The sequence below is a fragment of the Pseudophryne corroboree genome, chromosome 3 (assembly GCF_028390025.1).
Source record: "Pseudophryne corroboree isolate aPseCor3 chromosome 3, aPseCor3.hap2, whole genome shotgun sequence".
Taxonomy (NCBI): domain Eukaryota; kingdom Metazoa; phylum Chordata; class Amphibia; order Anura; family Myobatrachidae; genus Pseudophryne; species Pseudophryne corroboree.
The window spans coordinates 350,177,873-350,195,726 of NC_086446.1; the positions used below are offsets into that span (position 1 = coordinate 350,177,873).

Genomic DNA, 17,854 nt, shown 5'->3' on the forward strand with positions numbered 1-17,854 from the left:
CCCCACCATACTTACGGTCAGGATTCTCCCATTGGGATTCTCATTGGAGTCTGGATTTCTGCGCCAGTGTTTTAACCGCCGACATCTTGAACGGTGGGATGCCAACTACATCCCCATTGGCACAGTTTATTATGGCCTCACCCAAACACAAACCCTATCTATAAACACACACTCTTTTGTTACCAACCAGTTAATATAGGGCAGGAGTATGTAATAAGTGGACCTCCCAGCATGCCCTGCCACAGTTTTAACATGCATTTATGGCAAAACTGTGGCAGGGCTTGCTGGGATGTGTAGTCCCACAGCAGCTGGAGAACTGCTCATTGCCCACCCCTGGTCTTAGGGTACTAGTTCTAGAAAGTATTTGTATTGAAGTTGTTTATCTTTGCTGTCTACGCTTTAATGGATATAGCATATAGAGATTTCGGTGAACACAGATATAAAAGTATACCTCCACATACCAAGCTGCTCCATTTTTAGTGTGAAAAAAGAAATTAATTTCATACAAATACACCATTAAAACTGTAATATTGACTTATTTTATACATTTTGTTGCTTTAACCCTCAACTTCCCAACAGGCAATGACCAAGTTATTTTTCTTAGCTGCTCTTGCATCAGTCATAAACCATCAACTTTTTACAATTGTATCAGTATTTATTCTTGACGTTTATGTGTTGATTTACACAACTCTTACGGGTAAGTCTGATATAATGCCCTCTTCCTCAACAGGCTGGATGATAGACTCGGAGTGCCGACCCAAGTTCCGCGAGCTAGTCACAGAGTTTTCCCGTATGGCTCGTGATCCAAAGCGTTTCGTGGTAATTGAGGTACAAAACCAGGGACATGATTGGCCTGACATTTCTAACCTTTGAATAACTGTGTTGCCTTTCACTAGAAATCAGTCCCGCTAGTCAATATTATGCCACATAATTATTCATTTTCAACCAGTTAAAGCATGGAACACTTGATGCACTCTGCTGTTTTGCTTTAGATAACAGCTACTGCTAACACTGAAAGCTCAATACTCAGAGCATGTGTTTAACAGGAATACATATGGGAGACCGGCATACGGGATGCTGGCTTTACTATACCGTCAGTGGCATCCTATCAGGCGGAATCCCGGCATCGAGTCCCCCCTGTGGGCTCGCTGCGCTCACCACGCTTCGGGACCAGTGCGCCACAGATTTTATTCCCACTCGGATGGTGGCATGGATCCACCACCCAAGTGGGAATACTGGGCTGCAGTCGGGATTCCGACCGCTGGCATTTCCTCTGCTGTTGGGATTCCAGTGTTGGTATACTGAACTTCAGGATCCCGACAGGCGGTATATTAACCGCATCCTGTGTAACACATCTCTTGCAGTACTTCCCTGTTAGACTGCATCACATTGCAGTAAATATTCTGAGCACTGCCAGACTAAGTTATGTAATCCACCAACCCTTTAACCTCGCATTTCTTGCAGGATGAAGAGCTCATGGCCCAGGCCAGCCCATTGACCACCCAGTTTTATAGCGCTCTGTTGCAGGACGCAGGCGTTGATGGTTTAGTGGATGCTGAGGAGTATCTGGTTCCCCACCAGGGATTCTTTGGCTCTGAGGATACTACAGTGGAACACCGCAGTAGAATATCATCCACACAGGTACGGGAACAGTTCTTAGTCTCATTTATATTAGCTCATATAAAAGTGGATGCAATAAAACTGTAATTACACATGTTTAGTGAAAACATATACAGTTTGCATATGCTGAACATGTAACGCTATGCTTAGGAATAAGTAAAAACATGTCTTACCCATAGTCTATATAGAAGAGGATCGGTCACCACCCTTATAATCTATTACTGCACATAATCATAAATAAAAGTATAAAAACACATGTTGTTGTGTACTTATGGGATACATAAGCCTCAGCTAACAGAACTATGGATTATCAGTGGCTCTCTCCCTTTTCTCACCAGAGTACTCAAGAGACACAGATAGACCAAGTGCTGATGGAAAGACTAGACCCAGTGGCACCTCTGCTGGCTCGCACTATGTCCAATGAGTCATCTGCCTGTAGCTCTGATGATCTTAGTGAGGGTGACTATGTATTTGATCCTCCACACCCCAAAGAGAACAGTCACCTGCGTAGGTACTATGAGGACCCCACACAACTTGGAGAAGACACGATAGATGGAAGGGGGCTGGAGCCAGATGGCTGTGCATCACCAGGATCCCCGGCATACCCACCAGGTACTACAGGATGACTGCATCTGTGTGTATGAGAGTCACAATTATTTCCTTCTTCCTGACCTCAGTGCGGTGCTGTGGAACTTATTAGCACTGCCATAATGAACATTAGAGCAATATATCCAAACGGATTACTTTTCAGCTTGGCAGCACAGGGTGCTGCGAGCTGAAATGTATCTCCTCGCGGCTCAGCACGCCCAAATGGAGCAACAATTGAATTGCTTCGTTGGGTGCCATCTAGTGGCAGCCATGGGGAGAAACCATTGAATTCCCAACATTGTCCACAAGTCACGTTTTTATCTAGTGCAAACTCTAAATCAGACCCTACATTTCCAAATAACTTCTAATTAATGTAAAAAAATTATTATGTTAAGCTAAAGTATTTTATAGTGTTGACTTTATAAAAATCTTTTGGGAATTGTTCACCAGGAGATATTTTTTTCTCAACTCTGTTCTTCCCCATAGCCCTAAGTGGGGTATAGATTGTGTGTCTACAATAGGAAAAGATGTTGCCAATCACAGAGATGTTGACCTGACTGTATTGCCCATCATGAGCTAGTAAAATGTCCGAAACAGGTGGAACCCTTTGTAGAATGACAACAGTTGATTTAGCGACTGCATGGCAGATCACCACATTTGTGGCTAGCCAAGTCTGAATGAGGTGATTCACATTTTAGCTCAGTGTTAGAAACTCACTGTACTGCTACACTGTCTATGGGTGGAACGGAACAAAACTAAACTCTAGTAAACCTATTTCAACAAGCCATGTATAGTAATGTTTACAATTTACAACAAAAAAAGTACAGAAATAAATGAAAACTAAGTGACCATACAGTGGGGGGAAATTTAGCAAATTTTGGATAAAGTGCTGAGATAAATTACCAATCAGCTTCTAACTGTCATTTAACAGTCTGGGGCAGATGTATTAACCTGGAGAAGTCATAAGGAAGTGATAAACCAGTGATAAATGCAAGGTGATAAACACACCAGCCAATCAGCTCCCATAACAGTTAGGAGCTGATTGGCTGGTGCATTATCAGCTTGCACTTAACACTACTTTATCACTGGTTTATCACTTCCTTATGCCATCTACAGGTTAATACATCTGCCCCTCTGTTTGAAAAAAATGTCAGCTGGGAGCCGATTGGTTATCCCCCATAGTCTTAAAGCAACTAGCCAAGTTCACCTGTTACTAAGTGCTCATTTTTTATTTCCTATCAAGCAGAATACGTGAACCAAAGAGAACCAAACAGAAGCCGCTCACCTGTAAAGACGCCAAGAACATCAGTGTCCACTCTGGAAAGGCAAAAGGGACAGCTGTGCTGGAATGGCTTGGTGAGGGAGCCAAGGAGCCCAGTAGCAGTTGCTGCTGTGGAAAATCCAGACTATCTTCCTCCTCCGAGACTACACTTAAACTGTTTCCCTCAAGCCTTTGACAATCCTTATTACTTTAATCATGAACTCAATGCAGCAAGGGCCGAAGGCGAACCTAACCCTGGACCGAACGGATTTACTACTCCTACTGCAGAAAACCCAGAGTACTTAGGACTAGACGAGGCAATGATAAGGCCTCGGGATGTGACTGCGTAAAGGAATCGGGACTGAGTCACTCGGATATAGGCAGCTGTTTTTGAAGAAGGCACCATGAAAAGGGAAAAAAAATATGAATTATTGTCTCCAAAACAACCTCTTTTGCTCGATGCAATCATTGCTGCCAGACACATTCAGTTGACCAATCAGAAACGGTTGTGGTTGGTAAACTTTGGACAGATAAAGAAGCCTAGTCCTGAATTCTTCATAGATATAACCTGTATAACACAGGATCTAGGTTACATCCTATAAATTACCCACCGCATCTAGAAACTTCTCTGGAATTTGAGCAGGTGTTATCTCTTGGGTTGCATTGAGTCTAATGCATGCCAGAAATATGACCAGGCTACTTTTAAACCAAACACTTCATGACTTTTAAAAGTAAATGAAATGAGAGGACTCCCTCCATTACAATAAAATATTGCATAGGTTTTGTAAGATCTACATGAAATGTAATAAGCATACCTACTACATTTCCTTTTGGTAAATCAATGTAGCTTATGTTTTTTCACACTCTAGTATTGATACAGGATTTAAAAATCTCCATTATTTACTTAGGGCTTCTCTATCTTGTAAATAGTTAGACCAAGGAAGGCTTAAACTCCAGGTGTAAGTTATATATAAAAGTTTATGTACAATAGTGTCATGAATGGCTTTCCTTCAGAAACCACTTGCACCTTTTAGTTTAACAGTTTCCAACTACAGTACCTAATGAAGTTAAAAATTAATTCAGTGTTATCTGTCATTTCAGGGGAGTGTGTAAAAACAATGTAAAATATGGGTCTTAATTATGCAGTTCGGGAGTCCAATAAAATTTTATCGTGGGTCAAAACTGAACTGCTCCACAACTGTAGCAGCTATAAATGAAAGTTCTCTAATAGTACTACTATAAAACGAGCAGTACTTTTTTAAATTGAGGAAATGCAAAGGTGATTTCATTGTCCTCCTTTCATCTGCGAGTGATTAGAGGGGTCATATTCACATGCTGATCCCATGTATATCTTCCAACATGACCACTTTTACCAGATACGCTACCAGTGTGGAGGAAGCCTAATAGGAGAATGTAAGCTATGAAACACACTCTAAGCAGATCTTTGTTGGCTGAACCTATATATTCACTGGGAACTAGTTTCTAGTGAATTCACAGTCTGCATTCTTATAAATATTGAATGAACGAAGGAAACGTCTGCCACCACTGTGAGAATAGCATGCCTCTCCTAGTGAATAGACTGCAGACTCCCACATACTGGGTCATCCCACAATAAGACTGGCTCTACCGCCTGCAGGACGTATTGTGAGGATACAGAGGTTACAGTACTATTAGGGGTAAACCTTACAATAATAATATTTCTGATCACAGAAGTCATAGATTTTCTTAACGTTAAAAGAGCTGGTTTGGGCTAGTTTGTGTAGTATGGTTTAAAAATGACAGAACTGGGCACAAATTACACACTTTTGGTAATCTTGCCATAGTTTCCCTTTAATCCGGGATACCTATGATATACACAGGTTCTGTGTATATCGGTGTATATCAAGCCTGCATTTCTCCCGGTTTTAATCAGCCGCGGAACCTTGCGCATCCGCGTCTGAAAAGGGGCAGTCTCGGGTGGAGGGGGCATGTAAATCATAGGTATTCCAGATTAAAGGGATACATAGAAACATAGAATTTGACGGCAGATAAGAACCACTTGGCCTATCTAGTCTGCCCATTTTTTTTTATCCTTTAGGTAATTGCAACCCTTTTTGAACCTTAGTTCTTTGTAAGGATAAGATGACAAGCCTATCATTTTGGTGAACTGAATTTGGTAAAGAGGACTAATCATTACCACTCAGTGTGGTCACTTTGTCCTTACAGAAAGCATTAATAGTCTTGCACTATCACTAATATCTTTATCCTTACCTAAGCCAATCTCATTGGCTGTGCCCACTGCACAAATAGCACTAAGCCACATTTACCTACAACCACTGTAACTGGCTCCACAAGAGAACATCCTGGTATTTTCTGTAAAGTTTAAGTATTTGAAGTCTGTGTTGTGGTTTTGTATTAAGTTTGTAAATTTCAGGTTTTGTATTTAGAAAATATGTTTTTATAAGAATGAGTTCCAAGAAAAGTTTGTTTTCTCAAGACAGCACATTTTTTTAATTCTTATTTCACGGTGGGTGACTAAGAGTAAATCTAATACTGTTTTTATTGTATTGTTGATATTTTTAACACTAAAGAATCTTAAAAAGGAACCTAAGCTTTCATATATTTTAATATAGTACAAGGGATGTAGTCATGTGACTGCCGCCACTATACTGATGCTGGAATCCCGAGCGTTGGACAGCCAGACAGTCAGTATGCCGACGAACAGGGACTATTCCCACTCGTGGGTGTCCATGACACCCATAGAGTTGGAATAGAACCTGTGGCGAGCGCAACGAGCCCGCTGCGTTGCGAGCCGGAAGGGGCTTCGTTGCGCTCCCAATACCAACCCTATTGTAGTACTGGTCAATTTACACGGCATATTATATGGTTAGCAGCTGCTTCAGTTCATCCCACTAGTTTATGGGGTCAGTTCAATTAGCCGCAAGGAGGGCGAGTTGCCATTCCAACGGCACCTCAACTCATCCCCATACCGCCCAATCTTGCCCCAAACTTGTAGGTGGTTTTGTATATAGCCCTAAGTGGGGAGTTTGGAGCTACTGCACGTGTGCATATCGGAATACTTGCTAATTAAAATGACTCTTATAACCTGCACTCAATATATAAACTAATCTACTTAAAACTTCTGTATATGCCAAAACAGACAACTACAGAAAAGTGAAATCCAGACTCCAAACAACTTTCTCATATGTCCTAGAGGATGCTTCAAGAACCATGGGGTATAGACGGGATCCGAAGGAGACATGGGCACTTTAAGACTTTAAAAGGGGTGTGAACTGGCTCCTCCCTCTATGCCCCTCCTCCAGACTCCAGTCAGATTCTGTGCCCAGTGAGACTGGATGCACACTGAGGAGCTCTCCACAGTTTCTCAGAAAAATACTTTTTGTTAGGTTTATTATTTTCAGGGAGACCTGATGGCAACAGGCTCCCTGCATCGTGGGACTGAGGGGAGAGAAACAGACCTACTTCTGTGAGTTTCAAGGCTCTGCTTCTTAGGCAACTGGACACCAGTAGCTCCAGAGAGTCTGATCGCTAGGTACGCCTAGATGCTCGTTCCCGGAGCCGCGCTGCCACCCCCCTTGCAGAGCCAGAAGTCAGAAGACGGGTGAGTAAAAGAAGATCAGAAGACTTCAGTGACGGCAGAAGACTTCAGTGTCTTTGAGGTAACGCGCAGCGGGCACGCTGCGCGCCATGCTCCCACACACACAGCGGCACTACAGGGTGCAGGGCGCAGCGGGGGCGCCCTGGGCAGCATAATACCTCATAATTACCTGGCAAAAGAGGAATACAGTGTTTTGGCACTATATCCAGGGCACCGCCAGTATAAAGAATATGAAAATTAGCGGGACTGAAGCGCGCCATTAAGGGGGCGTGGCTTAGCCCTCACAGCTCTAATCAGCGCCATTTTCTCTTCACAGAGCTGCAGAGACGCTGGTCCTGACCTCCTACACTGCTGTACAAGTAACAGGGTGCAAAACGGGGGCAGGGGGCACAGTATTTTGGTGCTGTTTTATTAGTATAATAAGCGCTAACAGGGATGAGGCATTATTTAATCGTTTCAGTACCGGGATAGGCGCTGGGTTGTGAGCTGGCAAAACTCCCTCTGTGTTTCTCTAACAGGCTTTGCTGTGGGTCGGTCCCCTATAGCCCCAGTGTGGTTGTGGGTGTCGGTACTCATGTGTCGACATGTCTGAGGCTGAGTGCTCTTCCCAGGAGGAGGCTGGAGTGGGGACAGAAAAGACTGTGAGAGTGACCGTGTCGGCACCGCCGACGGCTGATTGGGTAAATATGTTGAGTATTTTCAATGCAAATGTGGCTCGATTAAATAAGAGATTAAATAAATCTGAGTCTCAGAACTAGACATGGAGAAAAGTCATGGAGGATGCATTGTCGCAAGTTCAGACCCCCTTGGGGTCACAGAAGCGTTCATTTACCCAGATAGCGGATACAGATACCGACACGGACTCTGATTCCAGTGTCGACTATAGTGATGCCAGATTGAATCCTAAACTGGCTAAGAGCATTCAGTACATGATTGTGGTGATAAAAGACGTATTACATATCACGGAAGACCCTGCTGTTCCTGATACTAGGGTCTGCATGTTTAAGGGAAAGAAACCTGAGGTGACGTTTCCTCCCTCTCATGAGCTGAACGCTCTTTTTGAAAAAGCTTGGGAAAATCCTGACAAGAAGTCACAGGTTCCCAAGAGAATTCCGGTGGCATATCCGTTCCCCTCTGGGGACAGGGAAAAGTGGGAGTCAACCCCCACGGTGGACAAAGCTCTATCGCGTCTGTCCAAAAAGGTGGCACTTCTGTCTCCTGACACGGCAGCCCTAAAGGATCCTGCGGATCGTAAGCAGGAAAATACACTAAAATCCATTTATGTCACTACAGGTACGCTGCTCAGGCCTGCCGTTGCATCGGCATAGGAGAGTAGCGCCATTTAAAAGTGGGCAGATAACTTGTCATCTGATATGGATTCCCTGGACAGGGATAGCGTGGTTTTGACACTGGGTCATATAAGGGATGCTGCAGCCTATCTAAAGGAAGCTGCGAGGGCTATTGGCCTTTTGAGAACAAGGGCCAATGCCATGGCAGTCTCGGCTAGGAGGGCATTGTGGATTCAATCAATGGAATGCTGATGCTGACTCTTAAGAAGACTATGGAGTCTCTGCCTTTTAACGGTAGTGTCTTGTTTGGTGACAGCCTCACTGACCTGGTACCTACGGCTACCGCGGGTAAGTCATCGTTCCTACCTTATGTTCCTGCACAACAAAAGAAAACGCCCCACTATCAGATGCAGTCCTTTCGGCCCAATAAATACAAAAAAAGGACGAGGGTCTTCCTTCCTTGCTACGAGAGGAAGAGGAAGGGGAAAAAGATCACAGGCTGTGGCAAGTTCCCAAGAGCAGAAGTCCTTCCCGGCTTCTACCAAATCCACCGCATGAGGCTGGGGCTCCTCTCAGCCCTGGATCCTTGGGTATTAGAAATAGTAGCCCAAGCGTACAAATTGGAGTTTCAAAGACGTGCCCCCTCACCGATTTTTCAAATTGGCCTTGCCAGCTTCTCTTCCAGAAAGGGAGGTAGTATGCGCTGCAATACTAAAGCTGTGTCAAAATCAAGTCATTGTCACGGTAGGGAAGGCTTTTATTCGAGCCTGTTCGTGGTCCCGAAGCCGGATGGCTCAGTCAGACCGATTCTGAACCTAAAATCCCTCAACTTCTATCTAAAAAAATTCAAGATGAAATCTCTCCGAGCAGTGATCTCCAGTCTGGATGAGGGGGATTTTATGGTGTCTGTCGACATAAAGGATGCCTACTTGCATGTCCCCATATATACTCCACATCAGGCTTATCTGAGGTTTGCTGTCCAGGATTGTCATTACCAATTTCAGACGTTGCCGTTTGGTCTGTCCACGGCTCTGAGGATTTTCACCAAGGTTATGGCGGAAATGATGGTTCTCCTGCGCAAGCAGGGAATCACAATTATCCCGTACTTGGACAATCTCCTGATAAAGGCGAGATCCAAGGAGCAATTACTGAACAACGTTACGCTCTCCCTGACAATTCTGCAACAACATGGTTTGCTCCTAAACTTGCCAAAATCACAGCTGGTTCCGACAACACGGCTGTCGTTCTTGGGTATGATTCTGGATACAGAATTACAGAGAGTTTTTCTTCCAGTGGAAAATGCTCTGGAAATACAGACCATGGTAAAACAGATTCTGAAACCGGTAAGAGTGTTGATTCTTCAATACACTCGGTTGCTGGGGAAGATGGTGGCGGCCTACGAGGCCATTCAGTTTGGCAGGCTCCATGCCAGGGTGTTTCAGTGGGACCTGTTGGACAAGTGGTCCGGGTCTCACCTCCACATGCACCGGAAAATAATTCTATCTTCCAGGACCAGAATTTCTCTCCTGTGGTGGCTGCACAGTTCTCACCTCCTAGAGGGACGCAGGTTCGGGATCCAGGATTAGATCCTGGTGACCACAGATGCAAGTCTCCGAGGCTGGTGAGCAGTCACACAGGAAAAATTTCCAGGGAAAATGGTCAAGCCAGGAAGCTTGTCTGCACATAAACATTCTGGAATTAAGGGCCATTTACAACGGCCTTCGGCAAGCGGAACATCTTCACGGTCTGCCCGTCTTGATTCAGTCAGACAACGTAACAGCAGTGGCGTACATAAACTGCCAGGGAGGAACAAAGAGCAGAGCGGCGATGGCGGAGGCCACAAAAGTTCTTCGCTGGGCGGAGAAACATGCAAGCGCTCTGTCAGCAGTTTTCATTCCAGGAGTGGACAACTGGGAAGCAGACTTCCTCAGCAGACACGATCTCCATCCAGGAGCATGGGGTCATCATCAAGAGGTCTTTGCAGAAGTGACAAGTCATTGGGGAATTCCTCAAATAGACATGATGGTGTCTCGCCTCAACAAGAAACTTCAGAGATATTGTTCCAGGTTGAGGGACCCTCAAGCAATAGCGGTGGATGCCCTGGTGACACCGTGGGTGTTTCAGTCGGTCTATGTGTTCCCTCCACTTCCACTCATTACGAAGGTGATAAAGATCATAAGAAGAACAAAGGTTCAGGCGATCCTCATTGTTCCGGACTGGCCAAGGAGGGTTTGGTATCCAGATCTTCAAGAATTACTCATAGAAGATCCCTGGCCTCTTCCTCTACGAGAGGACCTGTTACAGCAAGGACCATGCGTGTATCAAGACTTACCGCGGCTGTGTTTGACGGCATGGCAGTTGAACGCCAAATCCTAGCCCGAAAGGGTATTCCCAGTGAAGTCATTCCCACACTACTTCAGGCTAGAAAAGAAGTAACGGCGAAGCATTACCACCGTATTTGGAGAAAATATGTGTCTTGGTGTGAATCCAAGAAGGCTCCTATGGAAGAATTTCAGCTGGGGCGTTAGCTCCATTTTTTGCAAGCAGGTGTGGATGCGGGCCTAAAGTTAGGCTCCATTAAAGTACAAATTTCGGCCTTATCTATTTTCTTTCAGAAAGAATTGGCCTCCCTTCCAGAAGTTCAGACCTTCGTGAAGGGCGTGCTGCACATCCAACCTCCCTTTGTGCCCCCAGTGGCACCATGGGATCTTAATGTGGTGTTGCAGTTCCTGCGATCTCATTGGTTTGAATCTTTGCGCAAGGTTGAGTTGAAATTCCTTACTTGGAAAGTAGTCATGCTGTTGGCCTTGGCATCCGCAAGGCGGGTGTCTGAATTGGCGGCCTTGTCTCACAAGAGCCCTTATTTGATCTTCCATGAAGATAGAGCAGAATTGAGAACTCGTCAGCAGTTTCTGCCGAAAGTGGTTTCATCGTTCCACTTAAACCAGCCTATTGTGGTACCAGTGGCTACTGACGCCTTGCTGGAATCGAAGCTTCTCGATGTAGTAAGAACTTTGAAAATTTATGTCGCCAGAACGGCTCAGTTTAGGAAAACAGAGGCTCTGTTTGTCCTGTGGGCTCCCAACAAGATTGGGACTCCTGCTTCCGAGCAGACTATTGCACGCTGGATCTGTAATATGATTCAGCAGGCTCATTCTACGGCAGGTTTGCAGTTCCCGAAATCGGTGAAGGCCCAATCTACCATAAAGGTGGGCTCATCCTGGACTGCTTGCCGAGGGGTCTCGGCATTACAGCTTTGCCGAGCTGCTACTTGGTCGGGATCAAACACCTTTGCGAAGTTTTACAAGTTTGATACCCTGGCTGAGGAGGACCTCTTGTTTGGTCAATCGGTGCTGCAGAGTCATCCGCACTCTCCCGCCCATTCTAGAGCTTTGGTATAAACCCCATGGTTCTTGAAGCATCCCCAGCATCCTCTAGGACGTATGAGAAAATAGGATTTTAATACCTACCAGTAAATCCTTTTCTCTTAGTCCGTAGAGGATGCTGGGCGCCCGTCCCAGTGCGGGCTGTATCTGCAGTTATTGGTTATGGTTACACACATGTTGTGTTGAGTTCAGTCAGTCTGGGGCTGATGTTAATCATGCTGTTGCATGCGTTGTTGTTGAATGCCATGTTGTACGGCGTGTTGAAGGTGTGAGCTGGTATGTATCTCACCTTAGTTTAAAAAAAATAAAAAATAAAATAAATCCTTTTCCTCGAAATGTCCGTCTCCCTGGGTACAGTTCCTATAACTGGAGTCTGGAGGAGGGGCATAGAGGGAGGAGCCAGTTCACACCCCTTTTAAAGTCTTAAAGTGCCCATGTCTCCTGCTGATTCCATCTATACCCCATGGTTCTTGAAGCATCCCCAGCATCCTCTACGGACTAAGAGAAAAGGATTTACCGGTAAATATTAAAATCCTATTTTTTGTATTTAGCATTATAGATTGCGAATGCTTAATATTTAAAAAATATATACCAAGAAAAATTGTTTCATTACAACTCTGTAATCCTAAACACAAAACAGATCACAATTTGGCATATACAAAGAGCGTACTGTGAACCTTATGTTTAATCTTTCCTTTCACAAGTTATGAAACCCAATAATTACTAGTTAGAGGGATTGTTCACTTTCAGTCAACCCTACTCAATATAACCTCTTCTCTTTAAACCATTTGGATTTCCTTTTCCAATCACATGCATAGTGTCATTGGTTCCTGTGCTTCATTCGGCTAGTCTCACAAATATTGGTTCACAGAATGGCTACCTCCATGGTTAGCAATAGAAACAGGTTAAAGAGAACTAGTTTATTATCATAAGCTTATTTCTGCAGCGGGGTACACTAGGATTCCACAGGGAATACATCGGGGGGGGGGGTAGAGTTGGATCTTGATCCGACACACCAACAGGCTAAAGCTTTGACTGTTCCCAGGATGCATTGCATCCGTGCACAGGAGCTCAGTTTGTAAGTTGGTGCCTGTATAGCAAGTCACTTAACAGGGGGGCTGCGCTAGGCAGCCCTGAAAAGAGCTTTTTTTAGAAGACTTCAAGGGTCGCAGCACTTTCTATATCATTATGACATGCTGTGCTGCGGCTCCATCACCTCCCTAGCAGCGCTGCATACTCCCGCGGCCGGATTCCCAAGTACTTGCAGTGGAGGTGCACCGGTCCACAGACACACCGCTGCTGATGCTCTCCAGGATCGCGTGGCTGCACAGCAGGGAGGAGGTAAGAGGGTCCCCCAGGTGGGACCCGCCGGTAAATCGCGGTCCCAGGAGATGGACCGCGCTGCTGGCGTGGACACTGTACTGCACAGGGACCCCACTTTATCCACCAGGGCAGGGAGCACAGGTCGGATTTTAATAAATCCGTTTCACATAGGCTCCACAGTACCTGGTGGTGAGGACCAGCATTGGGGATAAGTTGCAGACCTGTAACCCCTCCCCCAGCTTCGGGCGCCATCTAGTGCTAGTGTTCCCGCCCTGGAGCTGCATTTCACTCTCCCTCACTCCCTGACAGAGATTTTGGCGCCATCTTTACACAAGTAGCTGGGCTGATCTCCGGGACTGCTGGGCACTGTCTCCTCTGTAAATCCGCCTGCCTCATCAGCACTGTGCATTCATAGTCACTTAAGTATTCTACATGTCATTTTAGATAGTGTATATGTGTAATTTTACTAGTCCAGTGCAGTTTTATTGTTTATCTGAAATAACTTCTGCATTGTACCTGTGACAGTGTGCCTGTAGCTGCTGTGTGGATTTCCTTCTAGTGTATCACACTTATTGCTATCACTATATTCTGTACCCTGGGAGGCCTGGTGCATCAGGGTCTATATTTTATTATTTTTATTTTATTTCAGTCACCTCATACCGCTTTAATTCTCTGTGTGTCCTGTATTTACGGTCACATAAATCAGGGGGTTGTTTGCAGGTATTATGTTTGTCTGGCTATATTGTACTGTTACACTCTAAGGCTACATTCCCTATAATATCTGCCACACAGGGCGGGAAATCCGCGGACACTTCTGCATCATGCAGTGCTTGCACCAAGGATTTACCTGAGGGGGAAGTTTTAACGGATGGTTCAGGTACTGGGTGCCATACATCTCCCAGTGAGCCCGCAGCACCTGTGGTCAATCAGAAACCACCTTGGGCAACGTTTTCAAGTATGCTGAATACGCTTGTGACACGTCTTACGCCCCCTGTGGGACCTCCCGTGCCATTGCAGCCTCATATTGTCCCTGTAGTTAATCCGCCCTGGGCGAACACTTTGTCTACCCAGATACAAGAATTAAATCCTTGGTTAGACAAAAGTCTACCCCACGTCCCTATGGGGTCAAGGGGTCATCTAAGCGGGCCGCTTCCTCCTCACAATCCACTAATATTTCAGAGAATTCTTCTGATGAGGCAGGGGAATATACTGATCTGTCAGACAGATACAGTCGCTTCTGACGAGGAAACTACAACTCAGGTTGATGTTCTTGACCTAGTGGAGGCTATTTAGCTGATTCTACAAATTGATGATGAGGTAGATCCTACTTCTGCATCTAAGAAACCTGATAAATTCAAACATCAGAAGGTTACTAAAAGTAGTTTTACCACATTCTGACCATTTAATTGACATTCATCAGGAATCCTGGTCATCTCCAGGAAAGAAATTCTCCGACTAAAAAGATGCTAGCTCGTTATCCTATCCCTGCAGAGTTGAGTAACAAGTGGGAAACTCCACCGCCGGTGGACTCTAATGTCGCCTGTCTTGTGGTGTCATCTACTCTGCCTGTCACCACTGTCACCTCACTGAAGGAACCGACTGATAAGCGTGTGGAGGGATGCCTGAAGTCAATGTACTCCCTTACCGGTGCTGTACATAGACCCACTGTGGCGGTCTCCTGGGCAGCAAAAGGAATTGAAGCATGGGTTCAGGCATTGGAGGATGAGCTGCCTCAGGATATTTCTGACACTGCCAGACAATATCTGCCTCACATTACCAGAGCCTCCCACTATATTCAGGAGGTGTCCTCTGAGGCAGGTGTGATGGCAGCCAAGGCGTCTACTACGTCTATACTGGCTCGCCGAATTCTGTGGTTAAGGTCCTGGAAGGTGGACCTAGACTCCAAAAAGACCCTGGAGGTGCTCCCTTTTAAGTTAGACATCCTGTTTGGAGAGGATCTGAATAAGATTGTGACTGACTTGGCATCTGCTAAGACTGCGTTCCTCCCAAGTACTAATCCTTCTGCACCGAAGGCAAATAGTACTACTTTTGCTCTTTTCGAACGCCAGGAAAAACAAAGGGTCAGGCGTACCCGAGACAGGCTCGAACTTCCAAAACAAAAGTCTTGGGCCGCCCGTCAGCCTGCTTCCAAACAAGATAAGCCTGCTGCATGATGGGGCGGGCCTCCCACTGGGGGATCCCAGGGTGGGAGGCAGACTTCTGCAGTTCACCCAGGCCTGGTTAAAGACCACTTCAGACGCCTGGGTGCGGGAAGATGTCGCTCACAGGTAGTACGCAATCTCTTTCAAGAGGCGTCCTCCTCACCAGTTCTGCTCAACTGTTATCCCTTCGGATCTGTTAAAACCACAGGCTCTACACTTGGTTGTGCGTTCCCTCCTGGATACAGGAGTGGTAGTGCCGGTACCTCTGTCCCAGAGAGGCGGCGGATACTACTCAACCCTGTTTCTAGTACCAAAACCAAATGGGTTTTTCTGGCCTATACTCAACCTCAAATCATTGAACAAATTTTTAAGAGTATCCAAATTCCGTATGGAAACTCTGAGCTCTATTGTGCTGGCCATGGAACCCGAAGACTATATGGTATCCCTGGACATACAGGATGCTTACTTGCATATTCCTTTCTCTATCGTCCTAGTGGATGCTGGGGTTCCTGAAAGGACCATGGGGAATAGCGGCTCCGCAGGAGACAGGGCACAAAAAGTAAAGCTTTAGGATCAGGTGGTGTGCACTGGCTCCTCCCCCTATGACCCTCCTCCAAGCCTCAGTTAGATTTTTGTGCCCGGCCGAGAAGGGTGCAATCTAGGTGGCTCTCCTAAAGAGCTGCTTAGAAAAGTTTAGCTTAGGTTTTTTATTTTACAGTGAGTCCTGCTGGCAACAGGATCACTGCAACGAGGGACTTAGGGGAGAAGAAGTGAACTCACCTGCGTGCAGGATGGATTGGCTTCTTTGGCTACTGGACATTAGCTCCAGAGGGACGATCACAGGTACAGCCTGGATGGTCACCGGAGCCTCGCCGCCGGCCCCCTTGCAGATGCTGAAACAAGAAGAAGGTCCAGAATCGGCGGCATGAAGACTCCTCAGTCTTCTTAAGGTAGCGCACAGCACTGCAGCTGTGCGCCATTTCCTCTCAGCACACTTCACACGGCAGTCACTGAGGGTGCAGGGCGCTGGGAGGGGGGCGCCCTGGGAGGCAATGAAAACCTATTTTTGGCTAAAAATACCTCACATATAGCCTCCGGGGGCTATATGGAGATATTTAACCCCTGCCAGAATCCGTTAAGAGCGGGAGACGAGGCCTCCGAAAAAGGGGCGGGGCCTATCTCCTCAGCACACAGCGCCATTTTCCCTCACAGAAAGGCTGGAGGGAAGGCTCCCAGGCTCTCCCCTGCACTGCACTACAGAAACAGGGTTAAAACAGAGAGGGGGGGCACTAATTTGGCGTTAGAAATATATAAAAAAGATGCTATAAGGGAAAACACTTATATAAGGTTGTCCCTATATAATTATAGCGTTTTTGGTGTGTGCTGGCAAACTCTCCCTCTGTCTCTCCAAAGGGCTAGTAGGTCCTGTCCTCTATCAGAGCATTCCCTGTGTGTGTGCTGTGTGTCGGTACGTGTGTGTCGACATGTATGAGGACGATGTTGGTGAGGAGGCGGAGCAATTGCCTGTAATGGTGATGTCACTCTCTAGGGAGTCGACACCGGAATGGATGGCTTATTTAGGGAATTACGTGATAATGTCAACACGCGCCAAGGTCGGTTGACGACATGAGACGGCCGACAAACAATTAGTACCGGTCCAGACGTCTCAAAAACACCGTCAGGGGTTTTAAAACGCCCGTTTACTTTAGTCGGTCGACACAGACAGGGACACTGAATCCAGTGTCGACGGTGAATAAACAAACGTATTCCTTATTAGGGCCACACGTTAAGGGCAATGAAGGAGGTGTTACATATTTCTGATACTACAAGTACCACAAAAGAGGGTATTATGTGGGATGTGAAAAAACTACCGTAGTTTTTCCTGAATCAGATAAATTAAATGAAGTGTGTGATGATGCGTGGGTTCCCCCCGATAGAAAATATGGGCGGTATACCCTTTCCCGCCAGAAGTTAGGGCGCGTTGGGAAACACCCCTTAAGCGTGTGAGCGCCTTATCCACCCTATCAGAACAAGTGGCGGTACCGTCTATAGATAGGGCCGTCCTCAAGGAGCCAGCTGACAGGAGGCTGGAAAATATCATAAAAAGTATATACACACATACTGGTGTTATACTGCGACCAGCGATCGCCTCAGCCTGGATGTGCAGAGCTGGGGTGGCTTGGTCGGATTCCCTGACTAAAAATATTGATACCCTTGACAGGGACAGTATTTTATTGACTATAGAGCATTTAAGGATGCATTTCTATATATGCGAGATGCACAGAGGGATATTTGCACTCTGGCATCAAGAGTAAGTGCGATGTCCATATCTGCCAGAAGATGTTTATGGACACGACAGTGGTCAGGTGATGCAGATTCCAAACGGCACAAAGGTGTATTGCCGTATAAAGGAAGAGGAGTTATTTGGGGTCGGTCCATCGGACCTGGTGGCCACGGCAACTGCTGGAAAATCCACCGTTTTTACCCTAAGTCACATCTCTGCAGAAAAAGACACCGTCTTTTCAGCTTCAGTCCTTTCGTCCCTATAAGAGTCATATCTGCCCAGGGATAGAGGAAAGGGAAGAAGACTGCAGCAGGCAGCCCATTCCCAGGAACAGAAGCGTTCC

At 46.0% G+C, this 17,854-nt stretch overlaps 1 protein-coding gene across 2 annotated transcripts in view; it reads left to right on the plus strand.

Moving 5' to 3' along the window:
* The window catches only part of ERBB2 (erb-b2 receptor tyrosine kinase 2), a 218,904-nt gene extending 212,850 nt beyond the window's left edge, over positions 1-6,054 (plus strand). The window contains exons 24-27 of one of the 2 annotated variants that reach the window (XM_063959734.1): positions 731-828; positions 1,465-1,641; positions 1,959-2,232; positions 3,455-6,054. In XM_063959734.1, the coding sequence (XP_063815804.1) occupies positions 731-828; positions 1,465-1,641; positions 1,959-2,232; positions 3,455-3,819 (914 nt within the window). In that variant the 3' untranslated portion in view covers positions 3,820-6,054. Of the gene's footprint in view, positions 1-730; positions 829-1,464; positions 1,642-1,958; positions 2,233-3,451 lie in introns of both variants that reach the window. The other variant, XM_063959733.1, reaches the window with a different exon arrangement.
* Positions 6,055-17,854: the final 11,800 nt, after the last annotated feature.